The sequence below is a fragment of the Lobosporangium transversale genome (genome assembly GCF_002105155.1).
Source record: "Lobosporangium transversale strain NRRL 3116 chromosome Unknown BCR41scaffold_8, whole genome shotgun sequence".
Taxonomy (NCBI): Eukaryota; Fungi; Mortierellomycota; class Mortierellomycetes; order Mortierellales; family Mortierellaceae; genus Lobosporangium; species Lobosporangium transversale.
In genome coordinates, this window is record NW_019028986.1 from 26,686 (window position 1) to 50,663 (window position 23,978).

General features: G+C 40.8%; 8 protein-coding genes across 8 annotated transcripts; 7 read left to right on the forward strand and 1 right to left on the reverse strand.

Annotated features, from left to right (window-relative positions):
• The first annotated feature begins 1,192 nt into the window (after window positions 1-1,192).
• Window positions 1,193-3,961, forward strand: BCR41DRAFT_348491 (Pkinase-domain-containing protein). Its single transcript, XM_022023312.1, has 8 exons — window positions 1,193-1,372; window positions 1,677-1,867; window positions 2,119-2,199; window positions 2,329-2,570; window positions 2,855-2,961; window positions 3,182-3,375; window positions 3,480-3,666; window positions 3,811-3,961. The coding sequence occupies exons 1-8, from the start codon at window positions 1,333-1,335 to the stop codon at window positions 3,942-3,944; spliced, it is 1,176 nt and encodes a 391-aa protein (XP_021883749.1). The 5' UTR covers window positions 1,193-1,332; the 3' UTR covers window positions 3,945-3,961.
• Window positions 3,962-5,312: 1,351 nt separating this feature from the next.
• Window positions 5,313-6,988, forward strand: BCR41DRAFT_368602 (hypothetical protein; the record flags this gene model as incomplete). The annotated part of the gene is made up of 2 exons (XM_022026391.1): window positions 5,313-5,539; window positions 5,641-6,988. The coding sequence occupies 2 exons, from the start codon at window positions 5,313-5,315 to the stop codon at window positions 6,986-6,988; spliced, it is 1,575 nt and encodes a 524-aa protein (XP_021883750.1).
• A 2,035-nt stretch (window positions 6,989-9,023) lies between these two features.
• BCR41DRAFT_301759 (hypothetical protein) lies at window positions 9,024-9,890 on the forward strand (the record flags this gene model as incomplete). Its single annotated transcript, XM_022020637.1, has 1 exon — window positions 9,024-9,890. One exon carries the CDS (start codon window positions 9,024-9,026, stop codon window positions 9,888-9,890), a length of 867 nt encoding a protein of 288 aa, XP_021883751.1.
• Window positions 9,891-10,561: 671 nt separating this feature from the next.
• Window positions 10,562-11,323, reverse strand: BCR41DRAFT_368604 (hypothetical protein; the record flags this gene model as incomplete). The annotated part of the gene is made up of 2 exons (XM_022026392.1): window positions 10,562-10,809; window positions 11,116-11,323. 2 exons carry the CDS (start codon window positions 11,321-11,323, stop codon window positions 10,562-10,564), a joined length of 456 nt encoding a protein of 151 aa, XP_021883752.1.
• Window positions 11,324-11,947: 624 nt separating this feature from the next.
• Window positions 11,948-13,186, forward strand: BCR41DRAFT_233408 (hypothetical protein). The gene is made up of 2 exons (XM_022020083.1): window positions 11,948-12,122; window positions 12,201-13,186. The coding sequence occupies exon 2, from the start codon at window positions 12,405-12,407 to the stop codon at window positions 13,143-13,145; it is 741 nt and encodes a 246-aa protein (XP_021883753.1). The 5' UTR covers window positions 11,948-12,122; window positions 12,201-12,404; the 3' UTR covers window positions 13,146-13,186.
• Window positions 13,187-13,772: 586 nt separating this feature from the next.
• Window positions 13,773-15,428, forward strand: BCR41DRAFT_319351 (hypothetical protein). The gene is made up of 2 exons (XM_022021347.1): window positions 13,773-14,075; window positions 14,188-15,428. The coding sequence occupies exons 1-2, from the start codon at window positions 13,855-13,857 to the stop codon at window positions 15,239-15,241; spliced, it is 1,275 nt and encodes a 424-aa protein (XP_021883754.1). The 5' UTR covers window positions 13,773-13,854; the 3' UTR covers window positions 15,242-15,428.
• A 210-nt stretch (window positions 15,429-15,638) lies between these two features.
• BCR41DRAFT_384615 (hypothetical protein) lies at window positions 15,639-17,051 on the forward strand (the record flags this gene model as incomplete). The annotated part of the gene is made up of 5 exons (XM_022027591.1): window positions 15,639-15,771; window positions 15,812-15,939; window positions 16,101-16,360; window positions 16,452-16,510; window positions 16,903-17,051. The coding sequence occupies exons 1-5, from the start codon at window positions 15,726-15,728 to the stop codon at window positions 17,049-17,051; spliced, it is 642 nt and encodes a 213-aa protein (XP_021883755.1). The 5' UTR covers window positions 15,639-15,725.
• Window positions 17,052-19,050: 1,999 nt separating this feature from the next.
• On the forward strand, window positions 19,051-20,952 carry BCR41DRAFT_333318 (hypothetical protein; the record flags this gene model as incomplete). Its single annotated transcript, XM_022021886.1, has 2 exons — window positions 19,051-19,341; window positions 19,467-20,952. The coding sequence occupies exons 1-2, from the start codon at window positions 19,121-19,123 to the stop codon at window positions 20,950-20,952; spliced, it is 1,707 nt and encodes a 568-aa protein (XP_021883756.1). The 5' UTR covers window positions 19,051-19,120.
• Between the last annotated feature and the right edge of the window lie 3,026 nt (window positions 20,953-23,978).

Consider the following 23,978-nt stretch of genomic DNA (forward strand, 5'->3'; position numbering starts at 1 on the left):
CCCCTTTCATTCCGGGGGAACTTGACCGGAGGACAAGTCCTTGCTTCTTGTGCATTTGCATTTGCATTTACATTTACATTTGTGTTTTAAAGATGATGCATATTGTTTATGGGATAATCAAGAACCTGGTTGCCACACACATAAACTGCAACTGCTGGTAGCCCCAAAAGCCCTGAAGAAAAACAAGAAACAAATGCATGAATGTTTTTTTTTATATTTGATATGGGTTGAAATGAATGCATGGCTCAGTTGTTCTCTTGTCGGGCATTCATTTTCTCCCCCCCCCCCTCCTCCCATCCCTTCTTGAGGGTTTTTATTTTTTATTTTAAAAAAAGGAATTGTGGACTTGGCCTGGGTCGGATGTCGGATGTCGGATGTCGGATGTCGGATGTCGGATGTCGGATCTTTTTGATGGTCATAAGTATCAGATGTATAATATCTGATGAGAATACTTTTCTTGTTTCGAGTTTAGTCAATTTGTCAATTGCTCACTGCGTCATCTTGTTTCCCGCAAGATAATATAATTGTGTGGGATGCGACTGATGGGACTGGGGGATGTTGTTCAAAGTCTGAGAGCACGCGCGCTTTTTTATTTTATTTTATTTTTTTAAACGCGTCCCTGATGCCCAAAGATTATTTTATTTCTCTTCTTCTCACATTTCCTCTCTTTTCCTCTCTTTTCCTTTCTCTTCCTTTTCACTTCTGCTCCTTTTCTCCTCGTGACCTTATTTCCCTTACTCTTACCCCCGTCTTGCACCTGCACCTGCACCTGCACCTGCACCTGTACCCGTCTTTTATCTTCCTCTCCTCCTCTTCCCCCCCTCCTCTCCCTCTTTTTTCGTTCTTTCTTTTCTTTATATTTATTCTTTCTTTACAACTGACGTACTTTCGCAGTAAAGAATAAATAACAGCAACCAACCAACGTCAGCACTACCCAGTAAGCAAGTAAAAGAAGTAATATCAAGAAGCATACAAGCAAGCAAGCAAACAAACAAGCAAACTAAGCAAGCGAGTAAGCAAGCAAGCGAGAAGACAATCTGTGATTAAAAAGAAAGTCGGATTCATTAATCTCCACCTCACACGACAAAAACACAGCCAGCGAACCAGTTAGCTAGCCAGCCAGCCAGCCAGCCAGCCAGCCAGCCAAAACAGCAGCCCAAGACGAATATTCTTACCGAACAACTGAGCTTGGAACAAAAAAAAAAAAAAAAAATCCATCAGATTCGGAGAACAGAAATCTTGCTTTCATCAACCTTTCTTCTTTTCCCTCCCCCAACAACAAAACATTAACAACAACAACAACATCAAAAAAATAAAAAAAACTCATCCACAATGCCATCAGAGCCCACCATCAATTACATCAAGATCAGTGGTAAGGAAAACATGCGAAAAAAATGTGACAAAGCAAAATGAAAGCGAGAGAGTGAGTGAGTGAGAAAATATAAAAGCGTGAGAAATGAAGCATCAGAAAAGGCATCACTTTGGGATTGCACAAAGATGTGATGAATGGACATTGTTTTTATATTATTATTATTATTATTATTATGATGATGATGATGATGACAGAAAAAGATAAAAGTTGGGACAAACAACAAACAGAAGCAAGTGTTATTAATAACAGGTTTATTATTAACTTTTCTTTATTAATATTATTGTTATTATTATTACATCGATAGGTGAACCAGACCCTACAAAGATCATCAAGGTGCAGGCAAACGATGGCAAGTCTGGAGAGCCCTTTGAACTTGCATATAACAGCTGTAAGGCCATCGGCAATGGTTCCTTCGGTGTTGTCTTTCAAGCAAAACTAGCAGACACTGGCGAAGATGCAGCCATTAAGAATGTGCTTCAGGATGCACGGTTCAAGGTAGGTAAATGTCTCTCTGGAACTTTTTTTTTTTTTTTTTTTTTTTCCTCTTTCTTATTAGTTCTACCCAGCTTTTATTGTTGGTGTAGTAGTTGATGATGATGATAATGGTGACAATTGTCTCTTTTTTTTTTTTTACCACAGTGAAATTTGCAAGGCATTTTTTTTTTATCTTTATTTGCTACTACTTGTAATGTTGACCACATCAACACTTTTTTTTTTTCTTTTCTTTTCTTTCTTGGGCAAAATAGAATCGTGAACTAGAAATCATGCGTCTAGTCTCACATCCCAATATTGTTGAACTAAAGGCTTTTTTCTACAATGAAGAAAAGGTAAAGAAAAAAAAAAGCAAGTCCTTGAATCACTTTAACAAACACGCTATCCATTCACTATCCAAGTTCTTTTTATCTGACATTGCGAGGAGTTAATAATGTTTTATATGTGTATAAATATACATGTAGAAGGATAAAGTCTATTTGAATCTTGTGCTGGAATACATCCCCGAGACAGTTTATCGTGCCTCGCGTCACTATTCCAAGATCAAGCAGATGATGCCTATTTTCCAAGTGAAGCTGTATATGTATCAGCTGTTCCGTGGCTTGGCTTATATTCATGCTTTAGGCATTTGCCATCGTGACATCAAACCCCAGAACTTGTTATTGAACCCTGTTACCGGAATCTTGAAACTATGTGACTTTGGAAGGTAAAAAAAAAAAAATTAATCATGCTTTCCCTTCCTTACTTCCTTCCCACATTTTATTTTTATTTTTATTATTTTTGAGTATACTTGAATATTTGGATATGGTGTAATGGTGTGTGTTTATGTTTACAGTAGGATGACATGGGGGGCCGCAGTCAAAAAAAAAAAAAAAAAAAAAAAAAGCATTCACCCCCTGCATGTGAGATAAATGTCTCAGATCTTTTATTTTTTTATTGTTTTTTTTACTTACTCAACAAGTGGATCTGTTCTCTTTGTAAATGAAATAGCGCAAAAGTCCTTGTTGCAGGAAAGCCCAACGTGTCCTACATCTGTTCACGATATTACCGTGCTCCAGAACTGATCTTTGGCGCAACGAACTACACGACCAACATTGGTAATGAAGGAGAAGAAGAAGAAGAAGAAGAAGAAGAAGAAGAAGAAGAAGAAGAAGAACAAGGAAAAAAAAAATCTACCTGGGATATTTGAACACTTTACTTGACTCTTTACTGCTGAACAACAGATCAGTCCCCCTTCACATGAATTAATTCCTTGTGAACAAAAAAAAAAAAACTAACGGTGATTAGATTGTTACGTTTATTTTTGATTCATAATAGATGTCTGGTCAGCAGGGTGTGTTATGGCAGAATTAATGCTTGGTCAGCCATTGTTCCCTGGAGAGAGTGGTGTTGATCAACTGGTGGAGATTATCAAAGTGCTTGGAACACCCAGTAAGGAGCAGATCCAGACAATGAACCCAAAGTACATGGAACACAAGTTCCCTCAGATCAAGCCTCATCCTTTCAATAAGGTATTAAAAGAAAAAAAGAAAAAAAACCATACGGAAAACTTTCTTTTTTACATGATTATCAAGATATTAAAGAAAAACGGGCTGTTGCTTTGATTCGTATCTAGATCTTCCGCTCAAGGACATCTCCAGAAGCATTGGATCTTCTTGCACACCTCTTGGAATATACACCATCAAAACGATATACACCTATTGAAGCCATGGTTCACCCATTCTTTGATGAGCTCAGAGCACCAGAGACGAAACTGTGCAGTGGCAGGGATCTTCCTCCTCTTTTCAACTTTACTCCTCTCGGTAAGAGAAAAAAAAAGAAAAAAAGAAAAGAAAACTGATACTTTGGATGACATGACATTGATGTGATCCATTTAATCCATTTATTGTTAAAATTGCATGTTTTTGACCAAAATTTCTTTTAATTTTGGCAATGGTTTTTTTTAGAACTCTCTATCCGCCCAGATTTGATTCCCATGTTGGTTCCACGCCATGCTGAAGCTGAATTGAGTTCACGTGGAATTGACATCCACAGCTTTACTCCCATTGATCTAAACGCTGTTCGCGTCATACTCGATTGAGTACTGGATAAAAAAACAAAAAACAAATTAAATAAATAAGAAAAAAAAAATGTAACAGTATATAATGGATGGTACTAAAGGGTCCAATGGGATGTGATTGTCTTTCAAGACTGGACACATTGACTGTTTATTGTCCTATTGTATTGATACATACATACATGATACTACCACTCGACTTTGTTTTCAAAACTGCAACCCTTCTTTTTTTTTTTTTTTTTTTTTTTTTTAGCGTTTATGATACAGAATGAGGAATGAAAGAATACAGGTGGAGTGTGTGGATGGAAGATCCTCGTGTTCAGAAATCGTTGGATAAACAGGACATGTTCGTCTGACCGTCTGTTTTTAATCATCTGCGGATCATCAATGCCGATGAGTTGTGTAGCTTAGAGGCTATAACGCAAAAACGGCTTTGAACCATGAGTTTCTTTTTCTTTTTTTCTATCTTGGGATAGAAGTCTCTTTCCTGCATAAACATCTCATAGTTTTTGTGGCACTGATCTCGTGTTGACGCGTTCTAATGCTGTAGTCCTATAATAGTTAATAGAGATTATCCAAAGAAAAAGGACTTTATTATTTTGTCGCCGTCCGCATCTGCTTCTTCTAGGGCCTCATTATCCATTGGCACTGCTTTCCTTGTCCGTAACTCTTGTCTTTTTTCAAGTCCATTGTCTTTGTTTCTCTGAATGTTGTCTTTAGGATATGAAATTACCTCATCCACAAAAATCTCAAATCACTATTTTTTTTTTTTTTTTTTTATTATTGCTCGAGTTCAATATGTGTTATCTATCTTTACCAAACTAGAGGTTCCCTAGGGTATAAGCATAGATCTCAGCTGTGGTATTATCAAACTTGAGCATTTGCGCCACTATCAAAAGATAAGAGGAAATCTCTCCTACAAACGCTGCTGGTTAATCCAAACCATATCCTTTAATCCTTTGCGAGATGGACATGATGTGCCTGGTACACCACTTCTGTCACGCTATGCCTTGAATAGTCTATCTTTACATCTGAGCCAACATACATATATATTTTCCTTGCATCCGAATCATTTATTTATAGTGCTGTTCGCTCCATTCGCACAAGCACTTTATATTCTACAGGTGCATGATGTGAATTGTGTGGTGGATGCTGTCCTAATATGCTGTCCTGAGAATGCAAGTTGTTCTAGTTCTTGAACGCATATTGTCAAGCCACAATGACGTTCCAAGTGAAACATTTTGTCTTACATTTGGGTTGGAGACGTGCATAAATTCGCACTCTGCTTCTTTCTCCTACTTTTGCCACCACACTTGCCCACCACTACTCGCTCACCACCACTCGCTCACCACCACTCATACAGAAACAATCTCCAACAGCACAGAGTATAAAATGACAAAAGTGGCTGCTGAGAGAAAATTTCAAGCATTTCGTCCCATTAACTTGAATGGAACTTCATCCCCATGGCCCGGTATCAAACATATTGAAGCTCGATTCGATCCAAAGATACAAGAATATGTCGTCCTCTGGAGTGATGTTACCTCCCTTTATAGGAATGCAAATCATATAGAAACAGATGGAGTGGCTTTATCCTTCCTCATAGATGAGAATTTTGAATAGTAAGATGACCACCCTTGCATCGTTGCATGGATGGGATAAGATCTAGTTCGTGTTATAAAGCATTTGGTACTAAACCGATCACTGCGAAACTGCAAAATAGTATTAAGCCGTTCCGAATCCGCGCAAGGCTTGATATCGTCCTGAATATCGTCCTGGATATCGTCATTCCGCCTCAAGCAGACTCCTCGGGAGAACTAGGTGCAGCGATAACACAAGGAGGAGTAGACGAATCAGCTAGAGAGGAAAGAGACACAGACATGGAAGATGTTTCCACTCAGTACGACCTAGGTGTGATTTACATGCGCGACGAAGACGCTCCACGCGATTTGGCAAAAGCCTTTGAGTGCTTTCTCAAGGCAGCCAAGCAAGGAAAGGATAGTGCACAGTATATTCTAGGTGACATGTATCTTACTGGTACTGGTGTCCCAAAAGACCGCGCAAAAGCCCATTATTGGCTTCTCAAGGCAGCCAATCAAGGATATACTAGTGCACAGCGTGCTCTAGGTCACATGTATCTTTCCGGTACTGGTAACCCAGAAGACTGCGCAAAGGCCCTTGACTGGTGCCTCAAGGCTGTAAACCAAGGAAGTGCGAATGCTCAGTTCGATCTAGGCGATATATACGAGAAAGGCTATGGTGTCTCACAAGATTACACAGAAGCCTTTGACTGGTATTTCAAGGCCGCCAGCCAAGGACATGCCGCTGCTCAGTACAACCTAGGCAAGATGTACTATGATGGCAATGGAACCCCACAAGACTATGCAAAAGCCTTTGAGTGGTATCTCAAGGCTGCCAATCAGGAACATGCCACTGCTCAGTACGATCTAGGCAAGATGTACTATTATGGCAATGGAATCCCACGAGGCTACGCAAAAGCCTTTGAGTGGTGTCTCAAGGCTGCCAATCAGGGACATGCCACTGCTCAGTACGATCTAGGCAAGATGTACTATGATGGTAATGGAACCTCACCAGACGACGCAAAAGCCTTTGAGTGGTATCTCAAGGCTGCCAATCAGGGACATGCCACTGCTCAGTACAACCTAGGCAAGATGTACTATGGCGATGTAACCCCACAAGACTACGCAAAAGCCGTCGAGTGGTATCTCAAGGCTGCCAACCAAGGAAATATGGATGCTCAGTGCAGCCTAGGTTACATGTACCTACATTGTAAAGGCGTCACACAAGACTATTCGAAAGCCTTTGAGTGGTATCTCAAGGCTGCAAACCAAGGAAAAGCCGTTGCTCAATATAATCTAGGTGCGATGTACTATGATGGCAATGGAACCTCACAAGACTACGCAAAAGCCCTTGATTGGTATCTCAAGGCTGCCAACCAAGGAGAAGCCGTTGCTCAATACAATCTAGGCGAGATGTACTATGCTGGCAATGGCGTCCCACTAGACTATTCAAAGGCCTTTGACTGGCATCTCAAGGCTGCAAAGCAATGAGCTCGTGATTCTCAACGTATCATTGCCTCGATGTATAAAGATGGCAAGGGTGTCTCTAAGAATCTTGCTGAAGCAAAGCGATGGTACCAGAAAGCCGCTGACCGAGGCGATACTGATGCCCAATATACTTTGGACCAGCTAGAGCGTCGAATGATCTTTTATGTATTTAATAGGAAGTACATACCCTTGGATGCACCATGCTTCTACAACAAAGGGCAGGGAATTTAATTCAGCTGACTGTTCACTTGATATGATGGTTGATGTAAAATTGCATGCCTTAATAAGTCAGTACAATCTCATACCTGGTTATCTCCATTTTTATATTTGCTTTACAATTGGTTTCCCATACCACATATTCATCTTATGGCAATCTGGATTTATCTGCATAGGATCATTGTTTCCATACGAATCTACCTACTCGTGAAATACAGAAATAAAAACCCTAAAAAATTGCGGAGGTTTCATGATCTTATCTTTATTTTTATTTTATTTTTTTTATCTCCAGGAACAGATACTGCACTTTTACAAGGATTATGGAGGCTTCCTTACTACAAGATTGATGATGGATCACTCTTTAGTTACAGATTAAGGTACTGCTATATTGGTGCGCTATGTTCTATCCTCGTATTCGAAGGATAAAATCTAGAATTATGTCAAGTAGAGGAGAACGATAGTATGGTTGAAAGATATCTTCAGACTTGATGGGTGAGCGTGCTGGATACTGTTTCCCTGCGATATGTGTCATTTTTAGCCATGACTACATCCTTGCATGGTATCTTTTATGACAACGGCCGACACTAGTTTGGCTTTACATGACTCCCAGCTGTAGCTCTTTAATAAATGTGATCAAACGTACATACCGACTTTATCGTAGGTCACTTGAGCCCCATGTGAGTTCTCCTACATCATCATATATGCTCCTGGCAAGATTCCGAGTTCCATCAATACTGCTTCCCCGTCCGTAACCCTTGTCTTTTCGAGTCCATTGCTTCTGTTCGGAATGTCCCCAGGATATGAAATTATCTCATCATAAAAATGCCAATAAAGGACAGAAATGGGGCGAAGAAGCAAGAGGGGGGTTTTTTTTTCCCTTAAAAAATGGTTGCACTAACCTCAATTCCTTCTTTCATTCCTTTTCTTTCCTGTTCACTCCTTTCTCTCCACTCTTATCCGCTAACACGCATATATGGTCACATTACCAAACAAATCACAATCGATAACAATGAAGGTTGGTGAGGGAAGCCTTCAAGCATTTCGTCTCATCAGGTTGGATGAACCATCAACCTCGTTGTCAGATATCAAACACGTTGAAGCTCGTTTCGATCATAAAGCACAAGAGTACATTATCCTTTGGAACGATATTATATCCGTTTACAAGGATGCAAGTCATATAGAAATTGAAGGGAGACTTATATCATTTCTCACAGATGAGGACTTTGAATAGTAAATCGACCTGTCAGCGTTGCACGGATGGATAATATCTATTTTTTGGTGCTGTATTGCTTTTGATAAAAACTCAACCATTGTAAAACTACATCGTAGTGTCAAGCCACTTCGAGCCCGTGCAGTATTAGAAGGTGTACTAGATGTTGTCCTTCCCTCTCAAGCAGGTGTTTCAAGGAAGCCGGATACAACAACACGAAGAAGGGTGGACGAGGCAGTTGTACCAGAGTTGAGTGAAGCTATGGCCCTTAATTCCGACAAAGTAACCAATAGCAATAGCCCCAAAAGCTTGGAGATAGGTATGAAGGACCTTTCTGCAAGAGAAGATGACACTGATTGTTCGACCGTAGTCGAGCCTCAAGGAGAGTATATCCCAAGGAATGAACCAAACAGTTCGGAGAATTCCCTAGAGAGTGAAGAATTGGCGACAGCCTTGGTAAGAGCATTCAAAAGGGACGTCACTATCCAAGTAATCCTAGGAGATATGTACTCTGGTGGGAAAGGGGTTCCGCAAGACCATACAAAAGCATTTGAATGGTACCTCAAGGCAGCCAGCCAAGGAGAAGCCGTTGCTCAATACAATGTAGGCCTCATGTACTATAATAGCAATGGCGTCCCACAAGACTACTCAAAGGCCTTTGACTGGTATCTTAAAGCCGCCAATCAAGGAAATGTTGGTGCTCAGCACTATGTAGGCCTCTTACATTATAATGGCAATGGGGTTCCACAAAATTACACAAAAGCTTTTGACTGGTATCTCAAGGCTGCCGACCAAAGGTATGCTGAGGCCCAGAACTACCTGGGTTTCATGTACCAACATGGTGAAGGCGTCACACAAGACTATTCAAAAGCCATCGAGTGGTATGCCAAGGCTGCTGGTCAAGGACATGCCGCTGCTCAGTACAATCTAGGCGTGGTGTACGAGGGCACGGGAGCTCAACAAGACTACTCCAAAGCCATCGAGTGGTATCTCAAGGCTGCCAATGAGGGGCATACTAGCGCTCAGGCCAATCTAGGCAGGATGTATGGTAATGGCAATGGTGTCTCACAAGACTACACAAAAGCCTTGGAGTGGCATCTCAAGGCTGCCAACAAAGGAAGAGCTATTGCCCAATGTAATCTAGGCAACCTGTACTATAGTGGTAATGGGGTCTCACAAGACTATGCAAAGGCCTTTGAGTGGTACCTCAAGGCAGCCAACCAAGGAGAAGTCGCTGCTCAATCCAATATAGGCCTCATGTACCAAAATGGCAGTGGAGTTGCACAAGACCACACAAAGGCCTTTGATTGGTATCTCAAGGCTGCCAACAGAGGAAGTGCTGCTGCTCAACGCAAGGTTGCCTCGATGTATCGAGACGGCAAAGGAGTCTCTAAGAGCCTTGTAGAAGCAATAAAGTGGTACCAAAAAGCCGCTGACCAAGGTGATGTTGATGCCCAGGGAATATTAGACAAGCTCTAGTGCTGAGGTCTCTTTCGCATATTTAATAGGATGCTCGTTGATGCGCCACACCTCTGTAATAAAGGACAAATAATTTTATACAGTTGATCGTCTAATGGGCTTGAGGATTCTTGTATAAATACAGGCCCTATCTCATGCCTGGCTATTCCCATTTTTATTTTCGCTTTATAGTTATTATTCTAGATTAATTTGCATACGATCATTGCTCCCTTGCGAAGCTATCTACTCGGAAAATGCGGAATAGAAAATCGTCATATTGCTGGAAGATTTTTATTATTTTTTTTCCTATCGCTTACCTCCAGGAACGTATATAAAGGCTTTCCTACTACAAGATAATGTTAGTGGGACACTCTTTAATTACAGCTTAGGATGCCGCTATGTTAGTGTACTATGTTCTATCCTCGTCTTCGAAGTACGAAACCTATAATTATGCTAAGAGACAATGCGATAGTGCGGTTGGAAGATATCTTCTGACTCGATGGGTGAGCGTGCTAAGAACTGTTTCTCTGCGATATGCGTCATTTTTAGCCATGTCTACGTCCTTTCATGACGTCTTTTATGGCATCGACCAACAGCTCTATGCTCTGCTATGGTTCTTTAGTGGGTATGATCAAACGTACATACCAACTTTATCGCTGGTCCCTCGAGGTTCAAGTGTTTCCCCTACATCATCATATATCCGCTCTTGCCAAGGCTCTGAGGTCCATCAATACTGCTTCTTCGTCCGTAATCTTTGTCTTTCCGAGCCCATTGCTTCTGCTCCTCGGAGTGTCTTCAGGATATGAAATTACCTCATCAACAAGGACTTTAATCATCTCTTTATTCATTTGTTTTCGAATCAGGATGTGTGCCCTATCCATACCAAGCTCCGGTCCTTCGAGGCATGAGTAGACCTCGGTTGTAGTAACATTTAATTTGACTATTTGCACCACTGTCAGAAGATGGGAAGCTGAGGGCTATATTTACTCTAAAATTCTGCTGATTCTTCAGACCGTATCCTTCAATGTTTTCTGAGATTGTGCCTGGTATATCTCTTCCATCATACTATACCTCGAATATCTGCTTCATATCTGAACCCTAAAATTTCCCCCTTGCATCCCAATCATTTGTGTACAACCATGTTATATTTCAACATTTGGCACTAGCGATTTGGGATGCATGTTAAAGACATGATCACTTGGGGCGCACTTTTAGGAAGTATCTATTCTATAAAAGCATCAATTACGTTTCCATTCCACACAGGCAATGGAGTGTGTTTCCTCTCTTGCAACGTGTAGAACGTGAGCCGTACTCTTCTTTCTACTACCTTTACCACCATTCTTGCCCACCACTACTTGAAAAATACCACAGTTCCAAGCATCGCACAAGCCATGAAAACAGTAGCTGCTGCGAAAAGAGTTACCACTATTACTCGTTTTATGAGTAAATAACATATAATTGTTTTTGTATTGTAAAGCACATTGCAATTGATATTAAACCGATCACTGTAAAAATTACACACTGGCATCAAGCCGCTACGGAGTCGTGTAGAGCCTGATGGTGTGCTGGATATAGTCATTTCCCTTCATATAGGCACTTCGAGGAAACCAAGTGCAACAAGGATGCATGGAAGAGTGAATGGACCAGTTGAAGAGAGAATGAGCACAGACAAAGAGATGACACCCTCACATTGAGGCCGTTTACTACTGGAGAACTTCCCTCGCTTGGGATATTTGGGCCTAATTTAATATTCTAAGGGCTCAAAGCGACGGTTCAGCAAGACAGAAGCGTTATTAATAGGGCCGTTAGGCTCGTGGCAATACCATACCGGTAACATTTTGCTTCAAAAGAGAATTTTAAATCACAATGCATTTATAGGAAGTCAGCAAGCCACAGTGAAACATTCCCACGTGTTTAAGGTCTGCGCCTTTCTTCATAAACTGTTCTTGTCCTTCTCCTTTCTCCTATTCTTGCCACCACTCTTATTCACCTAAACAACACTGGAATTTCAAACAATAAACAAACAATGAGAGCCACAGGTACTGAGAAAAGACTTCAAGCATTTCGTCTCATCAGCTTGGACGGATCATCAGTCTCATCACCAGATATCAAATACATGGAAGCTCGCTTTGACTATAAAACACGAGGATACGTTCTTCTCTGGGACGATATTATATTCATTGACAAGGATGCAGTCCGAATAGAATATGGAGGGGAGACTTTATTGTATCGTGTCGACATTAACCTGGAATAGTAAATTGACCACTCGTTGAAACTGTTTTTGAAAAGATTGTACCTTTTATCTTTATGGATGATAATTAACTTTACCAGTTTAACATATTGTACATTAGCGTCAAACCGCTTCAAGTCTGTGCAGCGCTTGATGTTGTACTGGATATTGTCGTTTCCTCTCAATCAGGCATTTTGAGGGGACCGGGTGCAGCAATAACACAAGAAGGATTGGATGGATCAGTTGGTGAGGACAAGGGTGAAGACAAAAAAGATGATGCTGTCACTCAGTACAAACGAGGTGAGATGTACTATTTTGGCGAAGGCGCCCCACAAGACTATTCAAGAGCCTTTGACTGCTATCTCAAGGCCGCCAGCCAAGGAGATGCTAGTGCTCAGTACAGTCTAGGTACCATGTACGAAGATGGCAAGGGCGTCCCACAAGACTACTCAAAAGCCATTGAATGGTACCGCAGGGCAGCAAACCAAGGACATACTGGTGGTCAGATCAATCTAGGGCACATGTATTATGATGGCAATCGAGTTTCACAAGATTATGCAGAGGCATTTGGCTGGTTCCTCAAGGCAGCCAGCCAAGGAGAGGTCATTGGCCAGTATAATACAGGCGAAATGTATGAGAGTGGCAAAGGAACTCCGCAAGATTACTCAAAAGCCTTTGAATACTATTTCAAGGCTGCTAAGCAAGGAGATGCTGATGCCCAGGCTGCACTAGGCGCCATGTATGAGGAAGGCAATGGAGTCTCAAGAAACAATTCAGAAGCCGTCAAATGGTATCTCAAGGCAGCAAACCAAGGACATACCCGTGCTCAGTACAATCTAGGCTGCATGTATGAGTGTGACAATGGGATCCCACAGGACTACTCAAAAGCCTTTAAATGGTATCTCAAAGCTGCTAAGCAAGGAAATGCTGATGCCCAACGCGCGGTCGCCTCAATGTACGAGGATGGCAATGGAGTCGCTAAAAGTCCTGCTAAAGCAAAGCGATGGTATCAAAAAGCTGCAGATCAAGATGCTGTTGATACTTAGGAAATATAGGATCAGTTTAAATGACCAAAAGCTTCAAAATGTATATAGTACGGAACATCGCTAAATTTACTTGCTCATTGCTTATTCCACCATAAACGACAATAAATATAACGCTAAGAATCCTCTTACTGAGTGGATGGCAAAATAATGATCGTTAAATTGTAGAATAAGTGGACAAAATAACGTTAACATCATTCTCTGGGCATCCTCTCTTATATATATATATATACCTAAGGCATGGAAGGAACCTCGGTTGTAGAAATATCGGGCTTGAGCACTTACGCTACTGTCAGGGAGTAGGAACCACACCTTTTTTAAATAAAAACTTACTGGTTGCCCGGACCAAAACTTCCAGCACTCTAATCGGATGGATTTCATGCCGCCTAGTATACTCTTTCAGTCATGCTATGGGCTGACTGCATCTGTAAAAATTCTCCCTCCTATTTACTTCCTTTATACCTCATTTATTGATTGTTTTGTTTATAAACGGACCGTGATTAAATCATGCTGTAGCTTTTGTTTTTTGTTGTGATTTTGAAATAAGGAGGCGATGAGACGGGACGGTTTTTTTCCTTGAAATAAATGGCTTCACCAATCTCCTTTACTTTCTTTCTTTTCACTCCTTCCGTTCTGTCCTTGTCCACTACCACGCATATAGCACCACGGTTTTAAAAACAAACAAAAAAATAAAAAAAAATAGCCGACTACAATGAAAGCTACCGAGAAAAGACTTCAAGCGTTCCACCTCAGCGACCCAGGTGGATCACCAGCCGCATTGTTAGGTATCAAACGTATTAGAGCTCGTTTCGACCATAAAACACAAGAGCATATCATCCTCTGGAACGATATTACATCCGTTTACAAGGAAGCAAATCATATAGAAATCGGAGGAGAAGTTTTATCATTTCTCACGGATGAGAACTTTGAATAGTAAATTAATCCATCAATACTGCTCGTTGCATTGTAATGTTTTTTTGATGTTGTAAGTATGATATTTATTTCTTTTTTTTTTTTACTCGACCGTTGTAAAATTTCTTGATAGTTTGAGGCCGCTCCGAATCCGTGCAGAACTAGACGATGTACTAGATGTCGTCATTCTCTCTCAAGCAGGCACTTCGGGAGAACCGGGTATAACAATCACACAGAGAAGGGTGGAGGAACCAGTTGTGCCAAAATTAAGTGAAGTCGATACCCTTAATTCCAACACAGAAGCCGATAGCAATAGCACCAAAAGCTTAGAGACAGATATGAAGGATCTTCCCGTAAAGGAAGATGGCACAGATTGTCCAGTTGTTGTCGAATCTCAAGGAGAGTGTATTCCAAGGGATGAATCAAAGAGTTCGGAAAAATCAACTACCCCAGAGAGTGAAGGATTGGCAGCAGCCCTGGCCAAAGCAGTCAAAGAAGATGCTGTCATCCAGGTAATGCTAGGATATATGTACTTTAGTGGCAATGGGGTCCTGCAAGATTACACAGAAGCCTTTGACTGGTATTTCAAGGCTGCCAGCCAAGGACATGCCGCTGCTCAGTACAACCTAGGCAAGATGTACTATGATGGCAATGGAACCCCACAAGACTACGCAAAAGCCTTTGAGTGGTACCACAAGGCCGCCAGCCAAGGGTATGCCAGTGCTCAGTGCAATCTAGGTGAGATGTACTATGATGGCAATGGAACCCTACAAGACTACGCAAAAGCCTTTGAGTGGTATCTCAAGGCTGCCAACCAAGGAGAAGCCGTTGCTCAATATAATCTAGGCCAGATGTACCATGAAGGCAATGGCGTCCCACAAGACTATTCAAAGGCCATTGACTGGTATCTCAAGGCAGCCAACCAAGGAAATGCTGATGCTCAGTACACTCTAGGTGTCATTTACCATAATGGTGATGGAGTTACACTCGACTATTCAAAGGCTATTGATTGGTATCTCAAGGCTGCAAACCAAGGAGATACTGATTCTCAACGCATCATTGCCTCGATGTATCACGATGGCAAGGGCGTCTCTAGGAATCTTGCTAAAGCAAAGCGATGGTACCAGAAAGCCGCTGACCAAGGCGATACTGATGCCCAATATACTTTGGACCAGCTCGAGCGTTGAATGATCTTTTATGTATTTAATAGGAAGTACATACCCTTGGGTGCACCATGCTTCTGTAATAAAGGACAGATGGATCAGTAGAGGTGATTGTCTACTGGACATGAGATTTATTGTAAGATTACAGATCCTGACTCCGTATCAGTAACAGTCTCACGCCTGGCTATCTCCAGCTTTGTTTTTACTTTACAATGGATTCTCCAAAACACATATTTATCCTATGGCAACCTTGATTAATCTGTATACGATCATTTTCTCCTTGCGAGGCTTCCTACTCGTGAAATGCGGAAATAAACCATGAAAATGGATTGCAGATGTTACATCGCTTGAATGCTTTTATTGTCTCTTTTCCTATTTTTTTTTTTTTTTCCATCTTCAAGAGCAGATACTGCATTTTTTACAAGGTTACAAAGGTTTTCCAACTACAAGATAATGTTGGCGGGATCCCTTTTGGCTACAGACTAAGGCGCTGCAATGTTGGTGTGCTATGGTCTATCCCCAGCTTCGAACAATGAAATCTAGGTTTATGGGCAGTATGATAGTGTGATAGTGTGGTTGAAAAACATCTTCTAGTTCAATGGATGGAATATGTCAGGCTGTACTCTGCACCATTTTTAGCCGAATACGTCCTCCCATGGTATCTTTTATGGAGTTGCTCGACACTAGTTTCGCTTTACATGACTCTCCGGTCTGTTGTTAATGTGTGTGATCAAACGTACTTACTGACTTTGTTGGTCCCTTGAAGTCCAAGTAGTTCTTCTACATTATCTTATGTCTGCTCCTGCCAAGATTCCGAGCCCCATCAATACTGCTTCCTCGTTCGTAACTCCTGTCTTTTCAAGTCAATTGCCTCTGATTCTAGGGGTATCTTCAGGATATGACAATACCTGATCAACAAGGACTCCAATCGGGGGAGGTTTTTTTATTCTCGAGTCAGGATGTGCTCCCTATCTTTGCCAAGCTGCGACTCTCTAAGGTACGAGTAAAGATCTCAGTTGTGGCAATATCCAATTTGAGTAATTGCACCATTGTCAGAAGACAAGAAGTTAAGGAGTATATTCCCCTTAAAACCCTGCTGATTACTTCCTTTGATATTTTACGAGATGGGCTTCATTGTGCCTAGTACATCTCTTCCGTCATGTTGTGCCTTGAATGTTTGTCTTTAAACCTGAACCCTTGCATTTCTCCTTGCATCTGAATCATTTATGTATAGCTGGAAAGATTTTGTTTGTTTCAATGTTATATTTCAACTCATTGACACAGGCGATTCATGTAAATTGTGTAGTGAATCCTGGCCTAATTTGATGTCCTGGAGAATACTAATTGATGAGGAAAACAGGACAACAGTGCATTTTAAAAGACATGATCACTTGAAGTGCACTTGCAGGAAGTATCTGTTCACAGTGAAACGTTCATCACGTTCCTGTTCCATATTTGCAAATGAAACATATTTTCCCCCCTCTTGGAACGTGTAGAACACAAGTCTAACTCTTCTTTCTCCTAACTTTTGCTATCACTCTTGCCCACCACTATTTGCTCACCACTTACTCATAAAATACCACGGTTTCAAGCAGCGCACAAGCAATGACAATGTTAGCTGCTGAGGAAAAAGCTTCAAGCAGTTCTCTCTATCAGCTTTGATGGATCATCACTTCCTTCACCAGATATCGGACATATTGATGCTCACACAACGCAAGAGTACATCATCCTCTGGAGCGATATTACATCTGCTTGCAAGGGGGACGCGAATCATATAGAAAGTGGAGGGGGGGAAGCCTTTATCCTTTTCACAGATGAGAGCTTGGAATACTAAGCTGACTACCGCTAATTCTCGTTGTATGGATGGGGAATATCTATTTCTTCTTTTATTGTAAAGCATATACTTTGTATCCAGTATTAAACCAATCACTGTAAAATTTACACACTAGCACCAAACCGCCCCGAATCCGTGCAAAGCTTGATATTGTGCTGAATATTGTCATTTTCCTCTAAGGCAGGCACTCTGAAAGAACCAAGTGTAGCAAGAAGGCAAGAAGGCAAGAAGGCAAGAAGGCAAGAAGGCAAGAAGGCAAGGAAAAGTGAACAGATCAGTTGGAAAGAAGAAGGACACAAACAAAAAATGATGCCATCGCTCAGTGTGAACTAGGTATGAAGTATGATTTGGTAAAGGCCTTCCACGAGATTTAACAAAGCCTTTGAGCACTATCTCAAGGCACTGCAGTAAAGATATGCTAGTGTTCAGGCTAATCTAGGTTGCATGGACTATCATGGCATTGGCGTCCCACAAGGCTACTCAAAAGCCCTTGAGCGGTATCTCAAGGCAGCTAACCAAGGGAGAACCAGTGCTCAAAGCAATATAGGCTGCATATACTTCGAAGGCAATGGAGCCTCAAAAGGCTGCTCAAAAGACATCGCCTGGTTTTACAAGGCTGCCAAGCAAGGAGATACCATTGGACAGTACAACCTAGACACGGGGTACGCGCGTGGCGAGGGCATTTACAAGACAACACAAAAGCCTTCGAGTTGTGTCTCAAGGCAGCTAAGCAAGGAGATGCTAATGCTCAACTTACAGTTGCCTCAATGTATAAAAATGGCAAAGGAGTTTCTTTGTATCCAGTGAAGCAAAACGGTAGTGCAAAAAAGCTACAGATCAAGATGCTGAGAACGATTAGGATGGAGACAGTGATGATGGTGATGATAGTGATAGTAGTGATGATAGTGATGATGCTTAGGAATTGTCGGATCAGTCGGTTTCAGGTGCTCAAAGCGCCTTGGCGCCCAAAACATTGTTGGATACGTCCACTTACTACATAACCTATCAGATTTGATATTCATTATCTTTCATTTGATTGGACGACCAAATTATGGCCCTTACAGTTGATGCACGTTAACATAAAAGTCATTTTCTGGATAGTCCTTGTTTTTTTTAATTTTAATTTTTTTTTTTTTTTTTTTTTAAAGATACGGCTCCTACCTCCTGATAGTGATGCATATGCTCAAGCCTGATATTACTACAGCCGAGCTCTCTACTCATGCCTTGGGCAGTCTTCAGCTTTGCAGTGATTGGGGACACAGTTCAAATTCGAACAAAAAAAAAAAAAGAAAAGAAAAGTTAAAAAAACTTGTTGGGAACTCCAATACTTTGTGAGATAGGTTTCATGCTAACTTAATAAAACTCCTTCAGTCCTGGCATACGGTGAGCGCTCATCATCGCACCTGGAGTACTGTATCTCTCCTGGCATTTGAGCTATCTACTGCTACAAAAAAAAAAAAATTTTTTTTTTTATGTTCTAGTGTCATACTTCAATTCATTGAGCAAAGTTGTTCATATCCGGCATGATGATAGTTGCGTGTTGGTTCCTGACCTTGAATGGTGTTCCGAGAATGCAAGATGACGAATCTGCAAGGCTTTTTCAGGTTTTTTTTTTTTTTTTTTTTTTTTTTTTCCAGAGCTGAGCACAACAGTACTGAAACCCGATTCGATAATGTTAATGCCGTGACGATATTTTTAATGGCATCAACCTCGGAGGCAGTACGAGACTGGACTCAAAGTCGTGCTGCTCCCCTCCAAGATCACTTTGAACAAGTCGACGCCTGGATGATTGAATCGAATGATTCTGTTTATAAGCAGATCGCTGTTATGTCTCCTCTTTTTGTTAGTAGAATAGGGAGAATAAGGAGACATAGAAAGAAGTAAGGCGAAGAGACGGGACATTTTTTTCCTCCCTCCCTTAAAAAACAAAATATATAATAAAGAGGAAAGCTTCACCAACCTCCACTATTTCTTTTATTTATTTATTTTTTTTTCTATACTCATTTCGGTCTCACGGCTTCTACCACGTATACAACATCACGATTCCCAACAAAACACAGCTAAGGACAATGAAATTTGATGAGAAAAGACTTCAGGCATTCCGCCTCATCAACCCGGATGGATCATCGATCCCATTGTCAGATATCAAACGCATTGAGGCGCGCTTCGATCAAAAATCTCAGGAGTTTATCATCCTTTGGAATGATATAAAATCGGTTTACAAGGAGTCAACCCATATAGAATCCGGAAGAAGGATCCTATCTTTCCTTACAGATGACAACTTTGAATAGTAAATTGACTTCTCAATCTTGCTCGTTGCACGAATATTTTGTATCTATTATTATTATTATTATTTTTTTTCCAGCGTTGTATAGCATTTGATATTAACCTGAGTATTATAAAATTGTACATTAGCATCAAGCCGCTCCGGATCCGTGCGGAGCTAGACGGCGTACTGGATGTTGTCATTTCCTCTCAAGAAGGCGCTTCGAAAGAACCGGGCGTAGCAGTAACACAGGGAAAGGTGGACGGGTCAGTTACACCAGAGTTGAATGAAGTCGTGACTCTTACTGCCGTCAAGGTAGCCAACAGCAATGGTCCCAAAAGCTTGGAGCCACATATGAAGCTCGTTTCCATAAGAGAAGATGGGGCAGGTTGTTCGATCATAGTCGAGCCGCAGACAGAGGGTGTTGAAAGCAATGAAGCAAAGTTTTCGGAAAGGCCAACCATCCTTGAGAGCGAGGAATTGGCACTTGCTCTGATCAGAGCAGCCAATGGGGATGCTTTCACTCAGACGAATCTGGGATACATGTACCATTGCGGGAATGGAATCCCACAAGATTACTCAAAGGCCTTTGACTGGTACCTCAAGGCCGCTAACCAAGGAAACGCCACTGCTCAGAACAACCTAGGTACCATGTACGAGGATGGCAAGGGAGTCCAACAAGACTACTCCAAAGCCATCGACTGGTATCTCAAGGCTGCCAATCAAGGATATGCCAAAGCTCAGCACAACCTTGGTACTATGTATGAGAATGGGAGAGGCGTCCCACAAGACTACTCAAAAGCTATTGACTGGTATCTCAAGGCTTCCAATCAAGGATACGCCAAAGCTCAGCATAATATTGGTACCATGTACTATAATGGCAAAGGAGCCCCAAAAGATTACACAAAAGCCATCGACTGGTACCTCAAGGCAGCTAACCAAGAATATGCCACTGCTCAGCACAATCTCGGTACCATGTACGAGCATGGCAAGGGAGTGGCACAGGACTACTCGAAGGCCTTTGACTGGTACCTTAAGGCAGCTGACCAAGGATACCCAAATGCTCAGCACAGCCTTGGCTCCATGTACTATAATGGCAAAGGAACCTTACAAGACTGCTCAAAAGCCATCGAGTGGTATCTCAAGGCAGCTAATCAAGGATATGCTGATGCTCAGAGCACTCTAGGATGTATGTACCATTATGGCAAGGGAGTCATACAAGATTATTCAAAAGCTTTTGACTGGTATCACAAGGCTGCCGATCAAGGGAATGCTGATGCTCAGAACAATGTAGGCGCCATGTACTATAATGGCAAGGGCATCCCACAAGACTATCCAAAGGCCTTCAAGTGGCTTCTCAAGGCTGCCGACCAGGGGGATACCGGCGCTCAGAACAATATCGGCGCCATGTACTATAATGGCAAGGGTATTTCACAAGATTATTCCAAAGCTTTTGAATGGTTCCTCAAGGCTGCTAACCAAGGACATGTTGATGCACAGCGCACTATTGCCTCGATGTACCATCACGGCAAGGGAGTCTCGAAGGATTACATTGAAGCGAAACAATGGTACCAAAAAGCTGCTGATCAAGGTGATGTTGATGCCCAGAGGATGTTGGACAAACTTCGGCGCTGAATGCTCTTTCGTGTATTTCAATAGGAAGGGTCCCTTTAGTAGGCTAGGCCTCTTGTCAATAAAGGACAGAGGATTTAATAACACTCGGTCATTTCACTTGCCATGGCAGACAAAGTGATGATCATTATAACAAAAAATAAAGTACAAATCTTAATTCAATAACAATCTCATTCCCTGGATATTTCCTTTTTTTTTTTTTTTTTTTTTTTTTATATGATCCCTCGTCTATACATGATCGGCATTTCCTTGTTAAGATGTCTACTTTGAGAAGTACAAGCGTGAGTAAAGTATGGGGTGGCAGTAATCAGATCGTCAGGGGAGGGAGGGAGGACACTGCATTTGTAAATTCACCTGTGTGTTTATGATTGATCAAAGTTTAAGGATGATTGTAGATTCATATGCATATATAATACTTTGATCTACTTTTGATCTCGCATTCTACTGCCGTTGCTCTCCCCTCCCCTGTTGGTTTCAGCAGGAGTAGGGGGGGGGGGGGATGTATTCAGCATCGTTCTCTATGATGCAAGGGGAGAGGGGGATCAATCCAGAGTTGCGCTTTTTTTATTTATTTATTTATTTATTTATTGACATGTATGGGTGGATAGGGAATAAACAAGCTTAGAGTTAATGGGAGTTTTTTTTTTTTCTTCAATTCAAGGGCAATAGGATGATGAAATGAGAATGTGAAATGTTGCTTTGGCCAACACTTGTGTGTTTTTGTTTCGTAAGTAGATGCATTTATTCAGTTTTTTTTTTTTTTTTTTAATAGAAAAAAGGTGTTCTCACTTGGATTCAAGTCAACTTCAACGGTCTCCTTTGGAGAACAAATAAAAGAAAACAGCAGTGAATAGAAAGAAAACGGTAAAAATAAAAGAAAAAACGATGTGGTTGTGTTTGTTTTTAAAAGAAAAAAAAAAAAAAAAAAAAAAAAAAAGATATGGACAATGCGTTATTTTTTTTTTTTTTTTTTTTTTTTGCAATGCATTTGGGCACAGGGCAACAACAATGCAGGTAAGGGAACGTACTGTACACGGTAACATGTTCAGGGTGTGCGGATTAAAAGAAATAAAATAAAAAATAACCCTGAACTTGTTTGTGAATAATAAAAAAAAAAAAAAAAAAAAAAAGGGCACAGGACACAATAACGGCCACTTTCTATTGGATGGATGGATGGATGCTTTGCCAACAAATGCATACACATACACGAAGAAGATGCAAAACAATCATCCAGGGGAGAGAAAGAGAGAAAAAGAAAGTTGATTGGGAGGGATACGGCAATGAGATCCGAGGGCCCCTGTCCTTTTTTTTCTTTTTTTTTTTTTTTTTTTGCTTATCATCTTGTCTCTATTCTAATGCCTTTTGTTCTGTTTATTTATTCTGCTCTTCACCTTGCATTACCTTTACTTGATTCCTTTGCGATCATTCCTTTCCCTTCCCTTCCCTTCCCTTCCCTTCCCTTCCCTTCTCTTGCCTCCCTTTACATTCTTTTCTTCGCCTCTTTGCCCTACGTGGATATCTCTGTCTCTGTCTCTTTTTTTTATTTTTTATTTTTACTCTCCTTCCTCCTCCTCTTTCTTCTCCTTCTCCTTCTCCTTCTCCTTCTTCTCCTCCGTTCTTTCTTTCTTTTTTATTTATTTTATTTTATTTTATTCTTCTTTCTCTTTTCCCCTTGTTCATGATCTCATCTGACTCTTGGGTCTCCAGATCCGGGATTCTTTTTTGTTTATTTACTAATTTTCCCATTTGAAGTCCAATTAGGTTTTAATAAATGAAAGAAATAAGACACTTTGTCGGGCTGTAGAACAACATTTCATCATTTTACGCCCAAACTCTTTTTTTTTTTCTTCCGCCCTCCCGCCCGCAAGGTGACATTGACCACCATTTGGGTTCCTTGATCTGTGAGCATGGGAGAAAGAGAAGAGATGGAACTATGGGCTATGTATGAACTACGAACTATGAAAAATGAACTATGAAAAATGAAAAATGAAAAAAATTTAATAGCTGAGAACAAAAAAGTTGTACGACCATCCATCATTTCAATCGAGTATATAGAATGACATATGAAAAGGTTGCAGAACATGTTCATGTACATGTACCTGTACGTTTTGTTCCCTTTCTTTCCTTCCATTCCAACACACTAACGTACTGTTGGGGGGAAAAAGAGTAGGTGAATAAGAAAAAAAAAAAAAATAATGGAAAAGCCGGTTTGTAGAGCTCATTCACATGCGGAAAGAAAGAAAGAGAGTAAAGTAAAAAAAAAAAAGAAAAAGAAGAAGAATGATCTCGGAGAAAGGGATCCTCCGTTCTGTCCTATCTCTTTGCCATCTCCACTGCGCATCATCATTTTGGTCCGCTTGTTTTATCCAGTAAGAAACTAGAATAATATTACTTTTGAGACGATTAAATGTTGAATGACCACAGTCAATCAATCGAAAGATGTATTATATGCTATATTGAGGCTAATGTTGAAGCAAAGTTGCTTAATGCTAATAAACTCAAAATCGACTGGTGTACGTTTTACTTTAAACTGGAACCCATCCCTTTTATATCCGTTGTATAGCCTCTTGGATGGGGGTTTTTTTTGTAATGTTGGCTTCTTCTTCTTCCCGTCTCGCTCTGTTCTTATAGTATATATATATATAAATGTTTATACATGTTTATACAGAGGTGTTGTATGAAGTTTTCCCTCATTTGTTTTTGTCTTGTAAACTAAACTTTCATTTCTGTTTTGAGCTAGAACCGTAGAAGCAAGCGCTCAGGCTTCCCTCCCCCCAATGATCACACAAAAAGATTTCTTGGAAGAAAAGGGGGAAAAAAAAAAAAAGAGCTATAAAACGGTATATATTTTCTTTATTCGTTTTTTATTTCTGTGTTCCGTGGTCGATGTTTCGATGATTCGATGCTCGGGTGCTCGGTGCTCGGGTGCTCGTGCGCATTTGCTTTGTCATTTTCTTTTCATTTGTTGTAATACATACGTTTTTTTTTCTTTCTTATTTTCTCTTTGATATAAATGTATATATATTGTT